This window comes from Epinephelus lanceolatus, chromosome 4, assembly GCF_041903045.1.
Source record: "Epinephelus lanceolatus isolate andai-2023 chromosome 4, ASM4190304v1, whole genome shotgun sequence".
Lineage (NCBI taxonomy): Eukaryota > Metazoa > Chordata > Actinopteri > Perciformes > Serranidae > Epinephelus > Epinephelus lanceolatus.
Genome location: NC_135737.1, coordinates 14,384,862 through 14,410,701, shown reverse-complemented (window position 1 = coordinate 14,410,701; position 25,840 = coordinate 14,384,862). Strand labels below are relative to the sequence as shown.

Below are 25,840 nucleotides of genomic sequence, written 5' to 3'. Positions count from 1 at the left end.
TATAATTCTGTAGGTCACCATAGGCTGGGACATTCCTAAAATATACAAGTACCTACTTGCTGCCTGCTGCTGTCACTTATCTTTAGTTGATTATCTACTCAGGACAAGCAAAGACAGTCACTTCTATTCTGTCTTAGGGTTAGCGTTAGGGTTAGAAAAAGAAAAACAACATCAAAAGTGTTACTAAAGGAACATCCTTGAGGCAAAGCTCCTGCAGCTTTATGTCCACAAATGTCTTCACACTTCTGTGAAATGGTTGGAATTAATATTTGGAGGTTGTTGTTTTAGCTTAATATAGGGCCTTCAGTGTTATGTGTTGATCATTCATTCACTCATACAACTGTATGTCTGTCTTCTAGGACGAAGACTGGGACACCAATGTCCAGTTCCTGCCAGCATCGGATAACAAAAAGCTTGAGAAGAAGAAGGGTCCAGGGAAAGTTGGGGCTGTGATTGGTGTGGTCATCTTTGCTCTCGTTGTTGCGCTTATGACCGGACTGCTGGTCTGGCACTTCCACTGTAAGTAGTTCCTCCTTAGTACAAATTCTATTAATAGGAAACAGTAGCAAACGTTTAATAAAAAAAAGCACAGAAACGTTGAACTAACCTGATCACAATGAAAAACATTGCTACAAAGGTAGGTGATGTCTGTCATGTAATCTGTCAGGTAACTTACACACTATGTGCTTGGTCAACATGAGACAAATATTAGAGTGCAGCAAAGCCTTGTTATTAAAGTCAAGAGGAACAGTCTCAGCAACCATGATGGCAGTTAAATTGAAGTGACAAAGATGAACACTTTCGAACAGTTAATATGATAGACATTTATAGCATGTACAGGGTTGACTAACTGGCAAGTATCCGAATTTGTCCCACTGTTGTAGTATGTTGATGAAGTTGTTTTTCAAAGTTAAAGTCCTTTTTTATGAAGTGTTTAAATTGTGCATATGTTTTTTCACGTCCTTTTCAGAGTACTTAAATTTGATTGTTATCATTCATGCTAGTACAGTGGATTATGAGAAAATAGTTCAAAAAGGTCCTTTTGCACATTGTTGTGAAATTCCCTCTCCACTCAACAATGTTTTTTCCATGTTTATGTGCCCTAAAATGAATCATCTATACTGACTTGTATCCGTGTAAAGTTTGTCACTAGAAAGGTGTTTTCAAATTCCTCAATATTTGTATTTCCCTAAAATCTAAGATTGAAATATACACAAGGGAGATAGATTAGGTACATACCTAATACAAAAGCCAGTTGCTGTCTAATACGGGAAACACATATCACCGAGGTTTTTGACAGCAAACATGGTAGAGTGTGCAGTTTTTGGATGTAAACCAGACCCTGGAACTTCCTTCCATTATCTACAAAAAAGCCCATTTTAACAGATATTATTGTATGTTCAACAAATAGTAACACTGCATTAGTCACTGCCACTTAGCCTACAAGCTAACAAGCTAAAAACAACATAAATAAAAGATGCTACCTGATATGTCTGCCAGTGGCCAATTTTAGTGCATAACAGACTTCTCATCTGAGTCAGACTGAGGCTCCAACATGTTTGGCTGAATCTCCTATGTTTACTCCTACAGTGGTAACATGCTAACAAACAGGATCAAAATCTGTCTTCTTTGGTGGAGTAAAGATATGGATCAAAAGGAAGAGAGAGAGCATATTTGTTTTTCCATCTTCTTTTAGTTCCTTCTGAAAAATAACTAAAGCACATTGGCATAAAAGTTTTTGATCGACCAAGAAATGTTCATAAACAAGTTAGAGCTCAGTGCCCTTTGTTCTGTTTATTCTGTCTGATTATTTGCACATGCAAATTATTTAAGCCTAGAGGGAGAGATTAAAGCTACATCAGTTGAAAGAAACTTAAAACTCCACAACTCAAAAGATAGACGGGGAAAAGAAATTAGTGACAAACAAAGAAAAGTTAACAAAGCCAGAAAATAGATGAAAAGCCACAGCGCTAAGATAAAACAGGCTAAACTCTTGTGTAGTAAGAGTATGGGTGTGCATCTTCAGTCTTGTCTGTGTGATCCTGCAGTTCGTAAAGATGTGCGGCACAAGAGGATGTACAGTGGCTCCATGCGGATCACCAACCAGGTGTTCGAAGAGGCCTACGAGAACTCTAACAGCTCAGAGTTCAAGGCACTGGCGAAGCAGGTGACATCACAGGTGAGACTTCTGCTCAGGGCTCTTTGCCTCTGCTCTGTTCTCAAAAATGAAATTCAACTGCGTGTCAACAATTGTTTTTTAGGTGTTTTCAAACAGCTCCGATTCATGCTCTGTTATGATTTTACTCCTTTCTCTTTCAGCTTAAAGCCATCTATTCCAAAAGTCCACAGTTGGCCAAATACTATGTTGGTTCTACAGTTCAGGCTTTCAGGTACAACTTCTTATTACCTCTTTTAGAAGCACCATGTTTCCCTTCCTGTTTGTTTTTTGTCTTGGTTCATGGGACATCTCAAAAAATGGATTAAACTGAAATTTGGAAGAAAACTAGGCCACTGGTGAAGGAACAAGTGGTTGTTTTTGTAGTGCATACATGCAGATCTAATAGCACCACCATTTATACCACACTAATCTCTAAACATTTTCTCGTATTAAAATTGCAAGTTCAGAGGATTATGCAGATATGTGCTCTCTGCTTTTGAATGCCGGCATTTTTTTAAAGACGATTTCCATGCCCCAATATGGATGGGATTTACTGTTAAAGATATACTAAATGGGATATTCCTAAAATACAATGTATAGACTTGTATAGTAGCAAATAATTGTAATAGTAATTCCTCTCATCCATCACTTATGACCCACAATAAGTGTGTAGTGGTGTGTTTTTCTACAAAGACCCTGCCCTCTGTTTGTATTTTCTTATTTTATGTTTTGTGGGACATTGATGGACTGGTAAATTAAGAAAATTACATCACTTTATGGTAATGCACTTGCAAGACAACACATATGATATTGTGATATCCAAAATCTAGGACTATCTCCTCTCATATCACAGTATTGATATAATATCAATATATTGCCCAGCAGTGCTGAGCCATTATATTATTTCCATCATTAACCAATTACAGTATTTAATGGAAGAACGATAAGAGTCTTGATATATCAGCACGCATGCATCTGTGTCTGTTTTTAGTATAGTGACATTTTGTTTTTTAATTTGCGCCACCTCTATACCATTTCATTTGTGTCTTGTTGCTCTTAGTGAAGGCAGTGTTATTGCCTACTACCTCTCTGAGTTCAATGTTCCTGCGGGCCAAGAAGCATCTGTTGACCAAGCCATGTCTACGATGGAGAAGCTGGTGGAAAAAGAGCAGCGTACCCTGTACAGACCTGGCAACTCACTCTCTTTACAAGATGTGCGGTCCTCAGGTAGAGTCAAGGCAACTGAAGGCCAAACTTGTTTGTGATTCAGTCTATAAACCAAACTGTTTAGCTTGTGGTTTGTTGTAGAATGTCAACGTCTGTCTGATTGTGTACTTGCTGTTTTCTGTTTTGTTGTCAACATCCTCTTCTAAATCATTTGTTTTGTGTTTCATCTCACAGTGCTTGATGAACGGCTGCTCTCAACATCATTCAGCAGTAAGTGCTCATTTTGCATCTAACATTTAGTCTTCAAGAGTTATCTTTGACAGCTCATCTATAAAAGTAACAGCAAACATGTCTAACACATAAATAGTTCATGGGGTTTGGAGCATGTTACCATAGCTGAAACCTTTATTGATTATCGTATCTGGACACTTGTTACGTAAGATTATTTCTTTGGACATATAGAGCAAATCACAGTGACATCACTCTAAAAACAACAGTTACTTCTGGGTGGACATCTGGCAATTGATTTGAATTTTGGAGATATGTGAAATCAGCAAACTGGTTTATTTTTATCATTTTAGTTGTAATTGTAAAGTGTAAAGAATTATAGTTAAACATGGTGGTCCAACCTATCGCAAGTCCAGTTGCGTTCCATTCAATTGCCTTGAGATAACTATGACTATGATAACTATGGATAAATGAGAATATCCACAGGCAACCTATCTGATGTTTTTTTGTGTGCCTATTTTATGTACCCTGGTGCTATTTACTGCAATTTGCTGCTGTGGGCAGGGGCCACAACAAAACATATTTTAGCTACCTAAAAAAAAAAAAAATATCTGTCCAAGTGTCTATTTTCACTGCTTTACCTTACACACTAGGTGATCATGGCAGCAGTAGACTAGCAACTCCTGTGTTCTGCAAAGTAAAATGAATGTTTTTGTCAGTGAGTGTGGTGGCTTTGAGATAATGGCTTCAATTCCCCTTCAGAAATCACTGTCTGGCGGCAAGGTAGAATGGTGCAAATAAATTAAATATAGTGTACTCTGAAATTGATGTTGATTTTTTTATGTGGGCCTCTTTAAGGAAGCTAAAAACTAACCTATTGAGGCACCATTTGCACACATTAAATAATTTAATGTACGTAACATGGGGCTTTTCTACCCAGAAGTTATTGTAAACAAACATCGTAATTTGGTTTCAGTGTTGGGGGGAAAAACTAGTTACATAATTAGATAACAAAACAAATGTTTCTGTAATCTGTTAAAGTTACTGAGAAAAATTATGAAATGACATCACAGTTTCTAATCAGAATGTTGGCATTAACAAAAAGGTTACATTGGTATATATATTTGTGGGTAAAAAGATGATAGAATATAACATTCATTTGTTGTTTTGTGTTTTTTTGCCATGCAGGAATGCCTTCCTGTGGCATAGCCTGTTTCCTGACATTTTTCGGCTTTAGTGCCCAGTTCAAAACATTTGTTAAGACAGTAATTAAACAGTAATCAAACATACTAAGTTATATTACTTTAATGATGTGATTACAATAGGTGCTTTAGATAATAGTTATTATTACATTTTTAACAGTGTAACTAACAATCCGTAACCTATTACATTTCAAAAGTAATCGTCCCAACACTGTTCAGTCTATAGATGCCTGTCAAAAAAATGTTTGTTTTTTTTCAGCTATATTTCTACCCAGCAAAAATTGAAAATTATGAAATGTAAATTATGCAGAAAATGCAAGTCTGACTGCCATGATTATCATGCAGTTTAGTCATATTTGGGTGTGCAATTTGTTGATGTTTTCCCTAATGAGTTTTAATGAGAAATGCAAAATTTTGGAAGAAGTGTACAAGACTTTCTCTTTATCTTAATCGTAATTTAGCAACAGCATCAGTATGACTTATTTACTTTTAGTCCAGTGTTTCATCATACCCAGAAAATGTACTGCACTGAAGTACAAATGTTGGCATAGTGATATCAGAATTAATGTGAGCACCACTAAAAGCCATTGTTTCTGTCTCAGGTTATTTCAGTTTTTCAGAACATACAAGGACCAATCACATAGAGCAGATCCAGTCCCCTGGCTTCCCAAACAAACCTTACCCCCCCAACACCTTCATCCAGTGGCAGCTGAGAGCAGACCCCGGCTATGTCATCAAACTTGAATTTGATACAATGAATCTGGAAGAGGTATGCAAGAATGACTTTGTCAAAATCTACGACTCCTTGGTGGCCATTGAGACCCGCGTTATGGAAGAGTGAGTTTTCCTTTTGTCTCATTAAAATACAGCTTCACACAGACAAACAACTTGCCTGCCTTCTTCCCTCTTATTTTCCTGCAGTGGCACACAGTACATGTTTTTAGATTTGGATTGAAAGGAACATACTGTATCTTGTATGTACGGCCCTCTGCTGGTCAGATGGGCCCTTTACATTACCTGAGTAATGCCTCATGCCAGAATGTTACCTCTTTTAATATGACAGTTAAATCTGGGAGCAGTTCAGATGAAAAGCTGAGAATGTGATTGCTTTTTCCAAAGTGCAAAAACAACATGCAACAACCAGGACTTTTACAGGCAGAACATGTGTGCATGGTAAAATCATTAGTGGCATTCTTGCAGGGGAGTAATAAAAACGTCTCAGTGATACACTGTATAAGCGATCTAGATTGACTCTACATATACCGTTTTCTTAGTGGATGAGGAAATTCTTTTCATCTTTTAAAGGTCCAGTGTGTAGGATTTAGGGGAATATATTGACAGGAATGGAATATAGTATGATAAGTATGTTTTCTTTAGTATTTAAAGCTATAGTGCGTAACTTCTACAGGTCCGTAAATGTCCGTTTCACCCAAGCCACTACTAGAGGAGATGACACAATGCTGATTAAGCCGATCGGCTCCTCTAACATCTTGCGGTATTTTTCAATATAAATCATTTTTAGTATGCGTGTCGACCGGCGACATTCCCGCGCTAGCGCACAGGAAATGCTTCCTCACAACAAGAAGGGAGGGGGAGGACGAGCGGAGAGTGTCATAGCAAGAGGTAGAGCGCAGGTAGAAAGAAAAAGTAACATGGCGGAGAAGCGGCCGAGACACAGTTCAGAAGTGGATCCTACCACAAAGGCAAGTGTTACTCTGTTTACGGTGTGTGGCGACTGGCGAGTGTTACTCTGTGTACATGGAAGTGCCGCCAGATTATTAGTTGTAATAACGCATTATCCGCTGGGAGGCGACAGAAGTTACGCACTATAGCTTTAATCACCTGAAAATAGCACTTGCAGTGTTTTTATTGCCTTAGAATGAGCCATTTATATTTACATAAGGAGCAGGACCTCGTTGACAGAGTATGCTGCACCGCCATGTTTCTACAGTAGCTCAGAACAGACAAAGCAACAGACAGATCTCTAGATAGGGCCATTTGCATCCGACGTGCTGAACAGCGTTGCAGGAACACTGATTTGTAGCGTAAAACTGCTTTATCAAGATTTTTATTCCAGTTTTAATCACCTGGTCTGTTTGTTTTGGAGAGGAAGAGACCTCTGCAGATTAATTGGCTTCCAGTAGAAACCTCCTGAACAGTAAACACTGAAGGAATTCTATCTGGGAGATGTTTCTGTCTGTTGCATTCTGCAATCCTCACTGCTAGATGCCTCTGAATCCCCCTGAATCTTACACACTGCTCCTTTAATATACGATTAAACTCAATCCATGTCCAAGGAACCAGGCTTATAAGACTGTAATATGATGTATTTTGTTTGTGCCAAAGGTAAAAATCAAGGTTCAATGAGAATTTTAATTCTTAAGTAGAGGGGAAAAATCTCAGAAAGACCATTTTGCACATAAGTGTTTCCATTGAAGTCTGATCCCAAAAAAAAGATGTTTTAGAATCAACTCAAGCCAATCAGTAAGTGATTTTACAGCGAACATGTAATTTAAACAAAACTGCAGTATAATTATCACATCAGTGAATAATACATATAGGAAATTTATGTTGTCTGTGTTTTTTTCTCTACAGGATGTGTGGATACTACTCACCTAGTGAGCCACTGACATTTCTGTCATCTGGCAATGTCATGCTGGTGATGATGGCCTCAAATGACAAGAAGAACTACCCTGGTTTTAGAGCAACAGTCTCACAAGTCCGACGTGGAAGTAAAGGTAGGGACTAATGTCTGGGTGGTCGAAGCTTATGTAGGTCTCTTTGTTATGAGCTGCACTATAAATGTTAAATATTTGTGCAAACACTGACACTTACATTTTTTAACAGGAACAACATGTGGTGGCCAGTTAACAGGTGAAAAAGGCAGCTTCTCTTCTCCCAACTTCCCAAATTATTATCCTCCTCGAACTTCATGCCAGTGGACAATCCAGGTGAGACGTCGACAATTGATCCACACAGCCATATCATAAGTTTCGAACAGGTTTCTGTTCTATTTTGTTCTTCAGAAGGTCACGTCACCTTGTCAATTGGTTTTTACTCGTCTCTGTCTGTCATTAAGGTCCCTGATGGTAAAGCTGTGAAGGTGACATTCAGAAAGTTCCTCATGACTGAGCACGGGCAGGAAAACAGTAAAGACTGTCGCAAAGACTACGTGGAGGTCAATGGAAAGAAGTGAGTCTTTGATTATATGTCTACATTGGAATTATGTAACAGAGCAGAAATTACAGTGCTTGTGTGTTTCATTGTCAGACTGTGTGGAGACAAGCCTGATGGAACAGTGACAGAAACCAGCAGCACCAACAAAATGAGTGTGGTGTTTTTCTCCGATGACTCCTATGTGGACCGAGGTTTTAATGCAACATATGAGGCCATTGACGTTAAAGACCGTAAGTGATTTAGTTTCTCACTGATAATGATAAGTTCTTTACATTAGGCAAGTGTATCTGACCGTAACCCTTTCATCCACAGCTTGTCCAAAGCAGTTCCAATGCAAAAATCAGCAGTGCATTAACAAAGACCTCAGGTGTGATGGCTGGAATGACTGTGGAGACATGAGTGATGAATTAAACTGCAGTAAGTGCTGTTTACTCAGATTATACTCAGAAGGAGTAGTCAAAATCAGTAGTCTTAATTCCTCTCTACAGTGGTGGTACACAAAATGATTTTAACTGTATTTTCCATCCAGAGTGCAATTCAAAGGACATCACCTGTAAAAATGGGTTGTGTAAGCCCATGTTCTGGAAATGTGATGGTGTAGATGACTGTGGAGACCGCACAGATGAGTTGAACTGTGGTAAGACCTGTTAACACTTATGGATGGATTCTACATGACCACTGAAAGGCCTTCAATCTTTCCAGTTTTCTTATGCCTGTCTGTTTTGTTTTCTAAGGTGGATGCAAATCTGGACAAATAACGTGTAAGAATAATAAATGTGTTTCCGAAAAAAATCGCTGTGACGGCACGGACGACTGTGGGGATGGGTCAGATGAGCTTGAATGTGGAAGAAGTAAGAATTGTTTCCTAAATCACAAAAATGTCACTGAATGTACTATATATCTTATTAAAATGTCTTTTTTTTTTTTTTTTTTTCAAAATATGAGATATGATTCGCTACTTTATGTGCTGACTTATTGAGCTATTTATTGAATTCTTTTCCATAATTGTTTCCAGCAGATTTACTCTTTAGCCATAACATCTTTAAAAGGTGATACAATGTCAGAGATGTGTGAATATTTTTTTGTCTTATTCTGGAGTTCTTTAGCCCACAAGCAGTTAAAAAAAAAACATTTTTCCAAACAACTTAAAGGTATGCTATGCAGGATTGTGGGGTTAATGCTTGTAAACATGCTCACCGGCAAAAGTGAAAATAAAAGCCAACCACAGATCCACTCTCATTTGGGATTTCACCTTGGAAATTTGCAAATCCTAGGACAGCGAAGGAATGGCCCACCCTACTTTCCCTATGACTGGCAAGTATTCATTTCCTTCATAGGATGGATTGGTTAAGTTTAGGACAGAGGAGTGGGATTGGTTTGGGTTTGGGTAAGAATGTAGGGTAAGCTTATGAGAGGCAGAGTAAGGCAAGCTATTCCGTCGCTATCCTAGGATTTGCAAATTCACTTTCACCTCACTATATTTGCATTTTTTTTGGCACCAAAGCACCTCTTGGGTACATGCTGATGAATGACCCAAACACAGAAATGGGAAAATACTGGCAGAGGGCAGAGTCTCTGCAGAAAAATACACCACCACATACTTGTAGTGGGTCATGAATTATGACCAAGAGGGATTACTCCTGTGTGAGTCTATACATTGTTTTCTAGGAATATCCTGCATACTATATCTTGTAACTGCTGTGCAAATGTAAAGTTCCCTTCTGTACATGTGTTACAAACACATTTCTAATGAACACGTAATTGATGACTGAAGGAATTCATAGTTTGAATTTTTATTGTTCTTTCTTCCCTCTCTGTAGGCACTGATGCAAGATGCACTGATCTTACATATAGATGTAAAAACAATAAATGCATCAGTAAAGTGAACCCAGAATGTGACGGGACACAGGACTGTGAAGATGGATCTGATGAGGAGAATTGCGGTATGTCACAATCAAAACCTCAGTGGGTATATGTACTTTGTCTCAGATTTTAAAACCAGTAATTATTGCCATCTGCATTGTTTAGCTTGCATCAAAAAACAGATGTGAACTTCCACCCACTCCAGGCACGAAAGCAAGCTGCAACAAGTCAGCCCTGTGACTGATTGATTTTGTTACTTTGCAGATTGCGGGAGGAGTATGTTCAAGACGTCACGTATCGTGGGCGGTCAGGATGCAGAAGCAGGGGAGTTTCCCTGGCAGGTCAGCCTCCATGTGAAAGGTTTTGGCCACGTGTGCGGAGCGTCCATCATCGATCGACGCTGGCTGGTTACTGCTGCCCACTGTGTGCAAGATGACGGCAGAACAAGGTAGCATTTTACTTAATGCTGTATGTTCTCACTGGCAAATATAAATCTTTACTTTTCTGCATGGTTTGAATAAATTAGGGCTTATACTTGCAGATCTCTCAGAATGGTGATCATTCACTTTTCATATTGCAGATATTAAGCAGATGCTCCTCTGCAAAAGAAAATGAAATGAGTGCAACAATGAAATAACAAGAAGTCCCCTACAGTATCAGTGGATTTTTTACCTAACCACACAACAGTAGAGCCATCTTTACATAAATAAAAGTTCTCTCCAAATCCTGCAAAATAAATATGTCATCCTTCTTCAAGACCTTGAATAGTCTTGAATACAGTTAAATAGAGTGTGAACACAAAAACAGGGGCTGTTACACTTTATAGATTTTCTGAAAGGCCGCAAGTGCTTCTTAAATTCTTTGGGTCATTGGGACAAAATAACTTGAGTTTAAATATTCTGCAAACAATTTGTCACATGCATAGTGAAACCTTAGACCTCTGTGTTCATTCAACACAATGCTTGAATGTGTGCGTGAATAATTTAACATGCATGAACCCTTTCCAGGCCCTCAGTGCAACTTTTAGATGCATGTTTACACCATGCTTCTCTTTATAACAGTAAGCTCCGTTTAGAGCCATCACAATAACATCTTGATATTGAAGGTCTTTAAACAATGCATATTCTGCTGAAGATTGATATTCATGCAATGGCTCAGTGGGATCAAAACAATGATAATTGCCTTTAATAAATTCCTTTAAAAACTCAGTTCACTTTGGATGCCATCTGAGTTAAAACATTCTCTTCTACACTCGCTGCTCTTTGAAATTTAAGCATTTTTCAAACATTTTTCCCATGCTTTTGTGTCTAAATGATAATGGGAGCAACTATTTTTTAAATTTGTCCAATATTGAGAGAGAGGGCTGCAGCCACAGAACACCCACAATATAACCAGATGGGACAATCATGCACTGTCACTTTGCATCCATTAAAAGTGGTTATTTTTGCCACAGACAAGCTCAAATTGTTATTGTGTGTGTCTGCGGTGTCTCTCTACCTTTCAGTTGATCGGCTGCAGCCCTCTCTCTCTCAATTCTGGACCCATTTCAAAAATTTTTGTTTACATCAGTCACTCAGACATAAAAGCATAGGAAATAGGGTCCATGTTGAAAAATGGCAAAGTTGCCCTTTAACTAATGATTAACAAGGTCTGAACAGCTAGGCCTAACTAATGGGTTTTTCATTAATATTTTCTGATGTGATTTTTGTGCCACGTGATGTGGCTATTAATCATCCTAGATTAAGAATGAACTTTGCGATCTGTTTTGGTGTGCGTCCTCAGATTCTCCCAGCCCGGCACTTGGGAAGCTAACCTCGGCATGCATAGCCAGCAGCAGACTGGAAATCCCGTGGTGAAGAGGAACTTGAAGCAGATCATACCCCACCCTAACTACAATGACTTCACCTTTGACAATGACATTGCCCTGATGGAGCTGGACAGTCCTGTCACCTACTCTGATTACATCAAGCCCATCTGCTTGCCGGCTCCCCAACACGATTTTCCAAGTGGGAGCACTGTGTGGATCACTGGATGGGGTGCCACTCGAGAAGGAGGTGAGTCCGCACAAATAATAAGCCTTGTATTTCTCATTTTCGTCAAGAGCCACTAGTAAAGAACTATCAGTCAGTCATAGTTTCTTGTTTGTGAGTTTTTAATTGGATGTAATATTGGTGTTAGAGCTGCAACAATTAATCAATTATTCTCTTCGCTGTCAAATTTTAAAATAATCGCCAACTAATTTGATGATCAAGTATTCAGCTTGAGCAATTTTTTAAGAAAAAAGTCAAAGTTCTCCAATATTAGCTTCTTAAATTAGAATATTTTCTAGTTTCTTTACTCATTTATGACAGTAAACTGATTATCTTTGGGTTGTAGACAAAACAAGACATTTGAGCGCATCATCTTTGGCTTTGAGAAAAACTGATTAACATTTTTCACTATTTTCTTACATTTTATAGACCAAACGACTAATTGATTAATCAAGAGATGAATCGACAATTAAAATGATCAGTAGTTGCAGCCCTAATTGGTAGTTGGTAGTAGTAGTAGTCAATGCTGATTCAAATTTGACTGAATAAAGAAAATCATCAGATTATCTCTGAAAAATATTTTTAGGCTCTGAATAAATGTTTTTAATTGTAATATACATTATAATTGGGTGGTTAATTCAAATATGCATTTGGTTTGTTTTGGTTTAGTGTTAATTTTGTTTGATGATTCTCTGATATATACTGGGTTTTCATAATTTGTTAAAATATTTTCATTGTAGTAGCTCTATATTTGCCTACAAATAGATGTCATGTAGTATGTACGTTAATACACACCAAACCTTTTTACTGAGGACCTGCCATTAGAAACAATAACTGCCTGCCATTACCGGAAGCTCGATCACTGGGAAAGCCCCAACCTAATGACATGACATTTAGACCAAGCGTGATGGTATACTCCTGTGTGTGTTTGCGCTTCAGGATTTGCTGCAAAAGTGCTCCAAAAGGCCCAGGTCCGAATCATCAACCACACAGTGTGTAATGATTTGATGGGAGGGCAAATCACATCTCGGATGATGTGTGCTGGAGTGCTGAGCGGAGGAGTCGATGCTTGTCAGGTAATAAAAAGCCCATGCTGCCCTGCTTTCTCTCTTTCTGTTCCTCTTTGAAGGACAGCTTTCTCCAAGGAGGATTCACAAAACAAAGGGATGTGAATATTTTGAACAGTATGCAAAGTTGACAATTATCCATAAATTCAACTGTTGTCAATTATACTGTGGTGATGAAAGTGTAAGGCTTGCTCAGTTATATAGAGTAGAATATCACCCAGACCAGTTGCTTAGTATCCTTGTTTTCTAAAGAAGCATAATGCTTTCACTTGAGCAAAAAAATCTGCTTTGTTCTTCTCAATCATTTTGACTATTATCTCAGAAATTTGAGATAACTTTTCATTGACAAAAATCTACTTTTGTTTTTCTGAATTAATCAGAACAATCTCATGAGAATTCACAATGTTCTTACCTTGTTTAAAAAAAAGAGCAGTGTGTCTTTCAATTTTTCACAGAGTGCATTACGCTGTTTTTTTATTATGATTTTATTTTGCATTGCCTCACAGTTTAAATGATCACATGGCCATGGACTTTAGAAAAACTCATTTCCAATGGAAAAATTAGAAAGGGACGGTGAAGGAGGAAAAGGTGAAGAAAGGGCAGAGAGAAAGGAAAATTCCCCACACAGTTCCCATGTCGTAACTTAAGGTACATGTCTATTTGTCTCCGTTAGGGTGACTCTGGCGGCCCTCTGTCCAGTCCATCTACAAGTGGTATGTTCCTGGCAGGAGTGGTCAGTTGGGGTGATGGCTGTGCCCGCAGAAACAAACCTGGCATCTACACAACAGTCACCAAATACCGTGGCTGGATCAAAGAGAAGACAGGAGTGTAGACGACTGCAGAATAGTCGGACTCAGGCCCTATTGACATTAACACAGATTGATGACCATTTTTTGCTTTGCCACTCTGACTTTTCAGCTGAAGTAGTGGCCTTGACTCCCAGTCGCAGCTGCAGTGGAAAATGCACTGTTTGCTTGAAGAGCAATTTCAACACATTTTATGTCTACTGTGATTTTTATGAGGGTGGGGTTGATGAAATGTTTTTAAATGTAAATAAATGTTTTATTTTTGTGTTTTTTTGCTGTTGTTTTAGTGTATTTTGATGGAGAACAATGTTATGTGCTGCGCACGAAATAGATTTTAGGTGTGATCGTTACACATGTACATAAATGGAAATTGTACTCTGTGTTGTCCTGTGTTTTATCAGTATATGTAATTATTTCCCACCATGTTTTGTTGTTGTCTTTGTTCTAAATTTTATAAATTTAAAACAAAATGACAGTACGCTCATTCCACCTTACCTCCTATGGCTTGGTATCTTACAAATTATATCATTTATTTTTACTCCAGCAGAAATCCCTGCGAAGTTAATAATATGAATGTTGACTAGCATTAGCCTTGTTATCATGCACAGCATTTCATTTTAACAGCTGTAAACTGCTTTTCTATCAGCATAAAAAACAGCATATTATAGTAGGTTTTGTTTGAGTTCCATCTCTCATGTTTAATACAATGTTATGACCTCTATTTCATTCAGCACAAAATCAGTACTCATGACAGTTCAGTCCATCGCAAATCTGTAAATGTGTGTTTTATAGCAGATGTTTTTAAATAAAATATGTCTAATATAACCATCTTTGCATTTGTGTTATCATTCTCTGACATGCAGTTCATCTATGATTTTTGAATTACTTTATGACAACCATATTGGTTATCCTTTGCAACTAATTTAAACTGAGCTCAGATTTGAATTGATTTGTTCACTGTGCAATATTTTCATTTAGTCTTTACTTCAACAGGATGTTTATGGGTATTACAAGATAGATAATGATGGGGGTGTCAGAAAGAAATGCTCATTCTGGTCCAGATTCAAATTATAATTTATGCTGTTTTTATTTTTGCTTTTCATATGTGTCTCCATTGTTTTCTGTTAAGTGTCATTAAAAGAAGTTTTTATGTGTGGCAAATGTGAGGGGTAAAAAATACGGTGTGTCATCTGAAAAGGCCAGTCGCTTGAATAAATGTTTTTTAATGCAACATTCTTTCATTTCCACAGTAAAACATTAAAAAACAAACCGATTTAATTCACCCCGGAACAAATAACAAACGAATATACCCTTGCCCTTTTCCGGAAGATATTTAATAACGGAGCGGATACGGTCCCACCATATTATTGTTCCCCCGGTCTTCGCAGCAGTTGAAGCTTTATTTGCCCAGTTTTTATTCATTAGTTAATCTTTTCTTACAGTCGTAACATATTATTTTCCAATAATCTCAGATGTAGCCATTTAAAGCAATGTAAAAAAACTGATGCTCGGCCTGTCTCAGAAACATGGATTTAAAAAATAGAGTTTAAAATAGATGGGACCTTTTTAGCTAAAATTTAGTCTTTCCAAATTAGAGGCAACATGTTTATCAAACAGCTGCGTGTTTGCAAAGCCGTAAACCTATGGATTTGATTCATTATTAGAGAATAACTTGGTGGTGAAGGCGCGTAGCGTAACTTACAGTAAAAATGGATTCAGACCAGAGGAGAGACAGCCGCAGTTGGGACTGGGACAGCCCGCAGTGCCGAGCCCAGCTGGACGAGGTCTTTTTCCGCCCGCATGACTACATCCAGGCCGGCAGCCCGGAGCACAAAGAGTTTTGGGCTTTCTTTGACCGCTTCCAGAGGTTCAAAACAAAGAGGGACATGTCTGGCTCAGGAGCAAAACAGGACAGAGAAGAGGGTAAAGACAAGAGAAAGACTGGCACTGGAAAGGTAGACCTTGGCCTTCCTAAAGAGTATGATGCTCGTTACCGGATTAATGTATCTGTTTGCACCAGAGATGTCGAGGAGCGCCTCGGGAAGTCAGAGCACAGAGGCAGGCAGAGATCGTCGGGTCCAGGCAGCCAGGAGATCTCAGACTGCCGCCTGGCTCTCCTGCATTTCCTGGACTTCAGCCAGAGGCAGAGTTTTGGAAAGCTGGCCAAGCTTCGCCGGGAGCAAAAGAACCTGCCCATCTTCCAGTATCGGGACAGGATAGTGGAGCTGGTGCGGCGTCACCCTGTGGTTGTGGTGGCAGGGGACACAGGCTGCGGAAAATCCACACAAGTACCTCAGTATCTTCTGTCAGCTGGCTTCAGCCACATAGCCTGCACTCAGCCTCGACGTATTGCCTGTATATCCCTCGCAAAGAGGGTCAGCTTTGAGAGTCTCAATCAGTACGGCTCAAAGGTTTGTCACGGAAGATCAAACACAGCTTCTTACATTTGTTGAAGCACCATCAATTCAATTTCAATCAATTTTATTTATAAAGCCCAATATCACAAATCACAATTTGCCTCACAGGGCTTTACAGCATACGACATCCCTCTGTCCTTAAGACCCTCACAGCGGATAAGGAAAAACTCCCCAAAAAAAAACCCTTTAACGGGGAAAAAAAAAAACGGTAGAAACCTCAGGAAGAGCAACTGAGGAGGGATCCCTCTTCCAGGACGGACAGACGTGCAATAGATGTCGTACAGAACAGATCAGCATAATAAATTAACAGTAATCCATATGACACAATGAGACAGAGAGAGAGAGAGAGAGAGATGCAGGTAATGACAGTAGCTTACAACAACATTAATGAAAGTAATAATATTATAGTTATAGTTCTGGCTACTGTGGTACAATATGTTGAAAGTATGTATTAATATCAGACAGTATACTTGTGTGACAATAGTCATATGTGTATAATAACAGTAGAAGTATGACTAATGACTAATGATGGCAGCAGCAGCAGGAGGCATCTGGCAGGACCACGGCAGCAGCACAACCACACACGTCACACTGTCCAGGCACCGCTGCGGTATGAGTTATTCTGAGAGACAGTGGAGCACAAAGGCTCCGGAGAAGAAGCCGAGTTAGTGACATCCAGAATGGCCGAGTTAGCAAGATGCAGTAATAGGATGAGAGTGAGAGAGAGAGAGAGAGAGAGAGAGAGAGAGAGAGAGGGAGAGAGAGAGAGGGAGCCCGGTGTATTATAGGGGGTCCTCCGGCAGACTAGGCCTAAGTCAGCCTAACTAGGGGCTGGTACAGGGCAAGCCTGAGCCAGCCCTAACTATAAGCTTTATCAAAGAGGAAAGTCTTAAGTCTAGTCTTAAATGTGGAGACGGTGTCTGCCTCCCGGACCGTAACAGGAAGATGATTCCACAGGAGAGGAGCCTGATAGCTGAAGGCTCTGGCTCCTGATCTGCTTTTGGAGACTTTAGGGACCACGAGTAACCCTGCGTTCTCAGAGCGCAGTGTTCTGGTGGGATAATATGGCACTATGAGCTCTCTAAGATATGACGGAGCTTGACCATTTAGAGCTTTATAAGTTAACAGTAGGATTTTAAATTCAATTCTGGATTTTACAGGGAGCCAGTGCAGAGAAGCTAAAACAGGAGAAATATGATCTCGTTTCTTAGTTCCTGTTAGTACACGTGCTGCTGCATTCTGAATTAGCTGGAGAGTTTTTAAGGACTTACTAGAGCTACCTGATAATAGAGAGTTACAGTAATCCAGCCTTGAGGTAACAAAAGCGTGGACCAATTTTTCTGCAAATAGCCATATAGCCCATAGATTTTTGTTTTGTATTTGTTGACTTGTCTATGAACATTCAATTAACACACAAGACCTCCAGAAGTAATTAGTCAAAGGCAAATGTACTTGAGGGAGTTTTTCTTAGTAAAAAGTAATTGAATACATTTACTTAAATACTGTGCTGAAGTACTGTTTTGAGGTACGTGCACTTTTCTTGAGTGTATCAATTTTCAGCTACTTTATACTTATACCCTGCTACACTTTAGGGAGAAATATTGTACTTTTTACTTCACTACATCAATTTACCTGCACTTTTCAGATTCAGATTAATAATACAAAACACAAGCAACACATATATTGTATTATTATCAGATTCAATAAGAATCAAATAGGTAACGTGCGTATACTAATAGCAAATAAATATTGTTATTTGAAGATTTAGTCAAATATATTCTCTTAATTTGTTTGCTATGATTGTAAATATATAAAGTACATATTTGTATACATTTGAGCTAATGAAATGCTGTCATGTTTTGTAGGTAGGTTACCAGATCCGCTTTGAGACCACCCGGACGCTGGCCACCAAACTGCTGTTCCTGACTGAGGGGCTGCTGCTCCGACAGATCCAACAGGACACGACGCTGGCTCAGTATCAGGTGCTGATCGTTGATGAGGTCCATGAGCGACATCTTCACTGTGACTTTCTTCTTGGGGTCCTGCGTTCTCTGCTGGCCGACAACCCACACCTGCGTCTCATTCTCATGTCAGCCACAATCAACATCAAGCTTTTCTCTGACTATTTCAATAGCGCTCCTGTGCTGCAGGTGCCAGGCAGGTTGTTTCCTATACAGGTAAGCAGAGGATGGCAGTGATCACAAATGTAAATATACATCTCACTCATCAGAATCAGTTATCTGGGGTTTGATATAGGCATGCTCGAAGACAAATGCACTGGAAGTGTCCAGACCTTTACTTGAGTGGGATACACATTTGAAGCTTTAAATCAAGAAAAAGCAACATTTACAGTTTCTTCCGGGTTTGAGAATTTGTCAGATATTTTCTCTTAAATTGCATCTAACTTTTTTGTCTCTGTTTTCTGTGCTAAGGTGATATACCAGCCCATTCCACCCGAGGAGCAGTCCTCACGTTCAGAGAAGATGGATCCCAGACCATATCTGCGCATCCTGCAGGGCATCAATCAACGCTACCCTCCAGAGGAACGCGGCGACCTGCTCATCTTCCTTAGTGGTGTGGCAGAAATCTCCACCATCCAGGAGGCCTGTCAAATTTATGCCACACATACACGTCGCTGGATTGTCTTACCGCTGCACAGCACCCTCTCACTGGCCCAGCAGGATAAGGCACAGTCAGCTTTGTTTGGATTACAGTGGACATACGATATTTGAATCTGATATGTTAGCTGTGGTTTATTGGTTCTAATTATCTCTCATCATATTATTCATCAGGTGTTTGACATTGCTCCTCCAGGGGTGAGAAAGTGCATCATCTCAACCAATATTGCTGAGACCTCAGTTACAATAGATGGAGTGCGCTTTGTTGTAGACTCAGGTATGAAACTAGTAGTACACTTGTAACAGGGGATTAACTAAAATTTGTTTAACTAACCAATGAGCCCATCCTAACAAACCTAATTTTGTGCTGCCAAGCTTTGCTCAAAATCTCTGAATTTTAAATCTAGTGAGGATCCTAAAGGTTCAAAAGTAATTAAACCCATCATGCTGGATTTTGGGGGAATACATTTTTTTCTAACTTTAAAGAAATTTAGATAGGATAAAAGGGCAAAGAGGTAGACTAACAACCATATAAATTGATTGTTTTGTACTTTATTCTTTTACAGGGAAGGTAAAGGAAATGAGTTTTGATCCTAAGGCCAAGATGCAACGTCTGCAGGAGTTCTGGATCAGCCGAGCCAGCTCTGAGCAGAGGAAAGGTCGAGCCGGTCGTACAGGTCCAGGAGTGTGTTACCGCCTGTACGCTGAGTCTGACTACGATGCTTTCGCACCTTATCCTGTGCCTGAAATCCACAGAGTTGCTCTGGACTCCCTTATTCTTCAGGTAACAACATCCCATAGAAAGCAGGATATCAATTCTTCTTTTTAATTCTTCAAATTCCATTGTTAAATTCTAGCTTTATTCATGGCGTTTTTTTCCTGCAGATGAAGAGCATGTGTCTTGGAGATCCACTTTCTTTTGTCTTCATTGATCCACCTCCAGCTGCTAGTATCCAGACTGCAGTCACTTATCTGAAAGAGCAGGGGGCGTTAGACAGTCGTGCTGAACTGACCTCCATTGGTAGTTTGCTGGCACAGTTGCCAGTGGATGTGGTCATAGGTAAGATTCCCAACACCAGAGTCACATTGTGTATTGTAGTTTTCTTTTTTTGTTTGTCTTTTATGCATTTTTTTTATCTTATCATGTTTTCATGAAGCTGACAGCAGCAAGCAATGTGGTGGTAAATTGTTGGAAAAGTTTAAATAGCATACCAGTAATTTCAGACTTGGTTTCACTTTAAGTAATTATTTACAGTATCACATTTAATTTAGCAATGACACACTGGACTTTAAAAGTCACATACACATACAGTATGACCTGGATTTAGCTAAGCGTGTGTGTGTGTGTGTGTGTGTGTGTGTGTGTGTGTGTGTGTGTGTGTGTGTTCTTTCAGGGAAGATGCTGGTGCTGGGCTGTTTGTTTAACCTGGTGGAGCCTGTATTGACAGTGGCAGCAGCCCTTAGTGTTCAATCACCTTTCCTGCGCAGCTCACAGCACAACCCAGACTGTGCCACTGCCCGCCAGCCCCTGCACAGCAACCATGGAGACCCCTTTACCTTACTCAACACCTTCAATGCCTGGGTGGAGGTCAGTAATGGAAACATTATTTGACAATGGCTGTTTGATATGAAATGTTTAGACAGATTTTATATATTATGGACTTCGCTGTACATAAAACAACAGGTGAAGGGAGAGAGAGGTGGTGGCTCAAGGAAATGGTGCAGGAGGAGAGGCCTGGAGGAGCAGCGACTATATGAGATGGTCAACCTACGCAGACAGTTCAAGGCACGCTACTGACACACAGAAAAAAATAATACGAAAACACTAGCAAGTTTCTGATGTGACACCACTGCTTGACGTGAGCTTTCTCTCTCTAACAGGACTTGCTAAGGAGCCACGGCCTGCTGGAATCAGAGAGTAGCGCTCCCTCTAGTGGTGACCGCGAGAAGCGTAGGGAGAGGCTTACAGAGAGGAGGAAGCTGCATCAGCTGAAGAGAGATCATGAGCAGCAGGAGAGCAGCAGACGTAAAGTCTTGAGGCTGAATGAAGGGCAGGATGGAGAATTCTCCTCAGGATCAGACACAGAGGGGGTCAGTAGAGACAAGAGGGACAAGGGGGGATCAGGACAGAACATGGACATACAGGTGAGCTCAGAGTACAGTGTAACATGGAAGAAGGTTGCCACTAGCAGCCGTAAACCTCAACACCAACTTTTAACACTCAATTTGAAACCCTGTGTGTTTTTGTGCTATTTTGTGGTACACTTATGATTCACTAACCAGAATTAAATAAAAAACGTAATTGATTTGCTTCTTATTTTGACAATCTTTAAATGTTGCAGCTTCAAAGTTTCAGTTAATTGAAGCAGGTTCTGCTTTGTGGGTCATGTTTTTGTCAGATTTTCCCGGTTCGCTTAAACAATTTGCAGAAAGATGTAGAGGGAAGTTTTGTGGGTCCTGGCAACAACAAACTGATAGAACTGACAGGATGTTATCTTTGTATAATAGGAAAAAGGCCAGCACATATGGTTTCAGGGCTGGTCATCTTTACAGAGATGTTTGTGTCTTTTTGTGTATGTTTAAGACAGTTACACACTGAGTGATCTCTCTGTGTGGTGCTGTTTGGTCTGTAACAGGAGGTGAAGTTCAAGTTGCGTCACAATGTGTCAGAGCTGCAGGACGCAGCCAACGTCAGCCAGGACATGTCCTCCCGGCAGCAGGCTTTGATCAAGCTGCTGCTTTGCCGAGGCCTCTTCCCCCAGCTGGCAGTGCCTGATGAACACAACTCCAACCGCAAGGACTCAGACCAGGTCAGGACTCCTGCTGCACCCAAACCAGCTTTTAAGTTTTAATAATAATAATGAAGGGGTAAAACTTGTGTCAGTAAACCAAGTTTTTCACTAGTGATTGAAAGAATGATTAAGGTTGAACTTCCACTTTGTGATTTAACATTGTTTAGGTGTTTCATACAAGGAATAAGCAGGGAGTGGTGATCCACCCAACCAGTGTGTTTGCCAGCGACCCAGAGGTGCTACAAGTGCCGGAGGAAAACACCAGAGAAATGGGTAAACCTCTGGAGTGCTGTGAAAGCCAAAACTTTAAAAGAGTAAACAGTCAAGATAAGACAAAAACAATGAGGCTTATTTCCCATGGGAAAAGAAATTGGACAGCAATGACAACAGCCTGTGCATTACAAGAGATGCACATATGTACATGCAGCAAGTACATGACATGAAATTCACTATTAGTTTGTACAAAACACGCCTTTAAATTACTTTTGGAGGGAAACCTCTCTTATTAGAGACACCTTTACAAGACATTTAAGCTTACAAACAATTCATAATTGATTTTTAAAGCATTTTAAGCGCTGCCTGAATTATTAATTGGCTGCTAACCAAAAATGTGTCTTTCTGGAAGTTACTTTAAAATCTAGAAAAGACAGCATCTGTTATTTATGATGACGTTTCTTAATTTTTTTCTTGGTGTTGCAAAGAAAATATTTCTACCTGCTTGTTCTGTACTTAAAGAACCCAGCCACCATTTTGTAGTAAATCAAATATTACGGGAAGTATTGCACTCCAGAATGATACATGTATCTATGCCTGGCCTCTTGATCCACAGATGAAGTCTTTTCGTCCTCATATGTTTCTTCCTTTCACTCTTGCATGTCTCTCATCATGTCTCATTTGTCTCCATTTCCTGCCTGCAGGGCCTGATAGGAGGGACAGCAGCAAACACCAGCTGCTAGCCTTTGTCACTCTGTTGGAGACCAACAAGCCATATTTGTCCAACTGTGTGCGGGTTCCAGCACTGCAAGTTAGTACCAGATGTGGGATGTTCCTGTTCCCACCACAAACTGCTAAATGTTTTGTTTTTCTTAATCCTCTTGGAATTACCCTGATTTAGTTCTGTATTATGTTAAAGTCAAATGACATAGTGAAGGTAAATCTATGCGATCCAGATTTTGGCTTGATGTGATTCCTAAATTGTTCAAGGATTAGGACAAAGAGTCATATGGTGTGATCCATTATCAGTTTGTTTGTTCTGGTATTGCAATATCATAGATCCATCTACGCCAGGTAACACTGTCATAAATTACTCACTTGGGTTGCCTTGAATTTTTAAAGAAAGCTTTGCTTTTCTCGCATGCTTCCTTAATGAACAAAGAACCCAAAGTCGGCAAATATTCCTAGTGAATTGAAGTCTTGAGTTTAACAACAGTAAAACTATATCAAAACATCTGTTTAGAAACTCGCACACAACACAGTATAATCCAAGTCTCATCTATCCAATTGTATGCTGAGCACTTCCCAAACACATGCATTCTTGCTAAAAAAAAAAAAAAAAGTACTGTTTATAACACTTGCACATAAACAGTCTCAAGCACAGATGAGTAGCCCACATTAAAAACTCAGTGGAATGCATGAGCAGATTTCAAACACTGCACTACTGTGCACCACTTGTACGCAAAAGTGTTTTAAATGCTAACGTTTTAGTGAAAATGGATGTTTTGGAAGTACTAAGAATATGGCTGGATAAATGAGATTTGGATAACACTGCACAAGTTGTGTAAGAGTTTGTAAACAGAGGCTTTGATATGGTTTTACTTGTGTTAAACGCAGAAGTCCCTTACTTGAATTCATCAAGATTGTTTGCTATTTATTAATTCTCTGCTCACCATGGAGACATGCAAGAAAAACAGTTTTCTTAGCAAATTCAATCTAACACGGTATTCCTTTAATAAAACATGTATATGAAATGTAAAATCTATAATGTGTCACCCCACCAACTGTATAATATACTGTACCATCATTATTGTGGGCAATATGCAGTATGTTTGTTGTACCATGATCTATTCTATTCCATATTGCCCAGCTCTGGTCCATTTATGCATCATGTAGTAGTATTAAAAGTCCAGTGTGTCAGGTTTAGGGGAATGTATATTTTCAGAAATGGAATATAATATTTATAACTATGTTTTCATTAGTGTATGATCACCTGAAACTAAGAATCAGACCTTTAGTGCTCTGTTTGTCTACGAATGCTCTATAGGCTCTGCTGCTGGTTGCAAATTCCATTGACAGTAATGCTGACTGTACGCGTCTGGTGGTGGATGGCTGGCTGGAGCTGGAGCTGAGGGAGCCGGAGGAGGCCCTGAAGGTGCTGTCCACAGCTCTTACCCTCAGGGCTGAATGGGAGCGCCTCCTGTTGGCCCAGCTGGGACAGAGCACAGTCAAGGGAGCAGCAGTCCAGGGAGTGTCCCGCAAAACCATGGAGAAGCTGAGCGAAGGCCTGGTCCGCTTTCTGCTCTACACTGAGGTACTGATGCAGCGCTGACCTGGTTGTTACAGTATAACACAACCCAAAAACAATATATAGCTCATACACATACTCTTGATGCAAATAATTACTAGTGACTCAGTGACTTAGAAGTTCATTTGCATTTTACAGTCTCATTTAATATCCTCTTTCTGTACTTTCTGTGTGCTTCTTACCTTCCCTCCCAGGTCAGTTACAGCCTACGGCGACTCACAGCTTTCCAGACCCAGAACCTGTACATCGGCCCTCAGTCTGAGTCTGAGCTGTCTCATACCCAAGCTCCATTTGTAAACTCACTGTTTCCAGGAGTCGAGGTCAAGCCGGACCCGATTAAGGGAGGCCTGCGTGTCACCAACTTCTTCAGCTACAACTGTTTGGCTGTGAGTCTGTCTGAAACAGTGGAAATCTAGACAAGCATTCAAGAGCTTTTCCCATAATTCTGTGGAAAATTGTGTATTTGTAAAGGTCACTTCAGGTGAACTGTACATAAAAATGAATTGTCATTATTTTATTTGCATTGCTAAATTTTAAGCCACCCCTACAATCAATTAAAAAACAGCAATTCCATATCTTTCAAGGTTATCTGATGCTAGTGACAACTTGCAATTTCCTCCATATTTACTCTATGTCGGATTCTATGGTTGTATCCATGTAGGAGGCACTTAATTGTTTTCAGGGATCCAGGTGCTGTCACACACAACATAGAGAGCATTTGTTAACTTTTGTATTGTCCCTTCCCACATTATTGATATTGTGACATTGTTTGTCATCTCATCGCAGAAACCATCAGAGTGGTATTTCTTTATATAATTTATATATAAGTCTAAAAGTGTTGAAAAGGGGGTGGGCTAAATGTAACTTAGGTTAGAGCTTGACGTAACCTCAACAACTGAGTGCTCCGACAGAGCAGCTGGAAAACAGCTGTACTGTGGTAATGTGTGATTGTAAAATTAAAAACAGAGGAGTTTAATTCCCTAACAAGAGTATTTTTATAAAAGGTAAATAACAAAATAATGGCTAGCTAGTTCGAGCTGTCTCTTAAATTTCATGCCTCCAAAAGATGTTTTTTTCCCTTGAATTATTCACCTTCCTTTGTTAAACACATCTTACTTAAAATAACCTGATCACCATACTTGACAAAAATGTCATCAATCCTTGTGTTTCCACTGCATGATTAACAGGACTCAAAGGATCTTTACAGTGAGTGTTTACGCACTTTCTGGAGCTGTCCTAACTGTGACCTCTACATGCCTCTGACTCCACTTGAACGCATGCAGCATGAGGCCTCCTGCAGACCAGCAGGAGAACAGCAGCAGCCAGAGGAAGGTCAGGAATTTCTCTTGTTGATATTTATTGTGATGCATCTGTTGGTATTTGATCACTTGAACTCATGCACCAGATGACATATGCAGAAGCTGACTTGACTCATATTAAGAGATGAATAATTTGAGACTAACTGTGGAGTATGTTTTGTGGTTTTCAGAGCCAGAAGGTGGAAAGGCAAGCTCATCCTCAGTGTCCAGTCTCACCAGAGTTTATCACTGTGATGTCTGTGATGAAGACCTGACCCTCACCTCCACTGAGATCCTCAAACACAAAAGACAGCACATGTGTTCTGCTAAGTAACTGATCACAGCATCTAAAGGATGCTACTGTAATTACACCTTGTGCCTGTTCTGTTGAGGGCAGACTTAAGTTTAGAGAATTGAGTTGTTATTACATTTGTGTCACTGTTCTTCATCCCTTTTGTACTTGAGGAACTTTATTAAAGTGCTTCCCTAATGGTCA

At 39.7% G+C, this 25,840-nt stretch overlaps 2 protein-coding genes and 1 long non-coding RNA gene across 3 annotated transcripts in view; 2 read left to right on the top strand and 1 right to left on the bottom strand.

Annotated features, from left to right (window-relative positions):
• The window catches only part of st14a (ST14 transmembrane serine protease matriptase a), a 17,408-nt gene extending 2,885 nt beyond the window's left edge, over window positions 1–14,523 (top strand). The window contains exons 2-19 of the mRNA XM_033630985.2: window positions 360–519; window positions 2,049–2,179; window positions 2,320–2,390; window positions 3,219–3,385; window positions 3,560–3,595; window positions 5,358–5,592; window positions 7,351–7,493; window positions 7,603–7,706; window positions 7,835–7,947; window positions 8,026–8,162; window positions 8,245–8,349; window positions 8,462–8,569; window positions 8,667–8,783; window positions 9,753–9,875; window positions 10,060–10,243; window positions 11,578–11,849; window positions 12,765–12,901; window positions 13,566–14,523. Of these exons, the coding sequence (XP_033486876.1) occupies window positions 360–519; window positions 2,049–2,179; window positions 2,320–2,390; window positions 3,219–3,385; window positions 3,560–3,595; window positions 5,358–5,592; window positions 7,351–7,493; window positions 7,603–7,706; window positions 7,835–7,947; window positions 8,026–8,162; window positions 8,245–8,349; window positions 8,462–8,569; window positions 8,667–8,783; window positions 9,753–9,875; window positions 10,060–10,243; window positions 11,578–11,849; window positions 12,765–12,901; window positions 13,566–13,724 (2,502 nt within the window). The 3' untranslated portion in view covers window positions 13,725–14,523. The remainder of the gene's footprint in view (window positions 1–359; window positions 520–2,048; window positions 2,180–2,319; window positions 2,391–3,218; window positions 3,386–3,559; window positions 3,596–5,357; window positions 5,593–7,350; window positions 7,494–7,602; window positions 7,707–7,834; window positions 7,948–8,025; window positions 8,163–8,244; window positions 8,350–8,461; window positions 8,570–8,666; window positions 8,784–9,752; window positions 9,876–10,059; window positions 10,244–11,577; window positions 11,850–12,764; window positions 12,902–13,565) is intronic.
• Window positions 10,079–15,819, bottom strand: LOC117259576 (uncharacterized). Its single transcript, XR_013490948.1, has 4 exons — window positions 15,693–15,819; window positions 15,401–15,588; window positions 10,331–10,394; window positions 10,079–10,216 (listed from the first exon to the last, which is right to left on the bottom strand). It is a non-coding gene; the product is annotated as an uncharacterized LOC117259576 (long non-coding RNA).
• Window positions 15,057–25,840, top strand: dhx34 (DEAH (Asp-Glu-Ala-His) box polypeptide 34). Its single transcript, XM_033630983.2, has 16 exons — window positions 15,057–16,109; window positions 17,981–18,292; window positions 18,548–18,802; window positions 18,908–19,010; window positions 19,300–19,517; window positions 19,619–19,793; window positions 20,128–20,321; window positions 20,418–20,519; window positions 20,615–20,878; window positions 21,370–21,543; window positions 21,693–21,798; window positions 22,443–22,549; window positions 23,786–24,052; window positions 24,241–24,432; window positions 25,234–25,378; window positions 25,536–25,840. Exons 1-16 carry the CDS (start codon window positions 15,408–15,410, stop codon window positions 25,676–25,678), a joined length of 3,459 nt encoding a protein of 1,152 aa, XP_033486874.1. The 5' UTR covers window positions 15,057–15,407; the 3' UTR covers window positions 25,679–25,840.

Bases quoted from the DNA above. Each gene is read 5' to 3' on its own strand.
- dhx34 (XM_033630983.2), top strand. From the start codon at position 15,408: ATGGATTCAGACCAGAGGAGAGACAGCCGCAGTTGGGACTGGGACAGC. The intron at 20,879-21,369 runs GTGAGCTCAGAG...GGTCTGTAACAG, and splicing joins GACAGAACATGGACATACAG to GAGGTGAAGTTCAAGTTGCG. The intron at 22,550-23,785 runs GTTAGTACCAGA...AATGCTCTATAG, and splicing joins TGCGGGTTCCAGCACTGCAA to GCTCTGCTGCTGGTTGCAAA.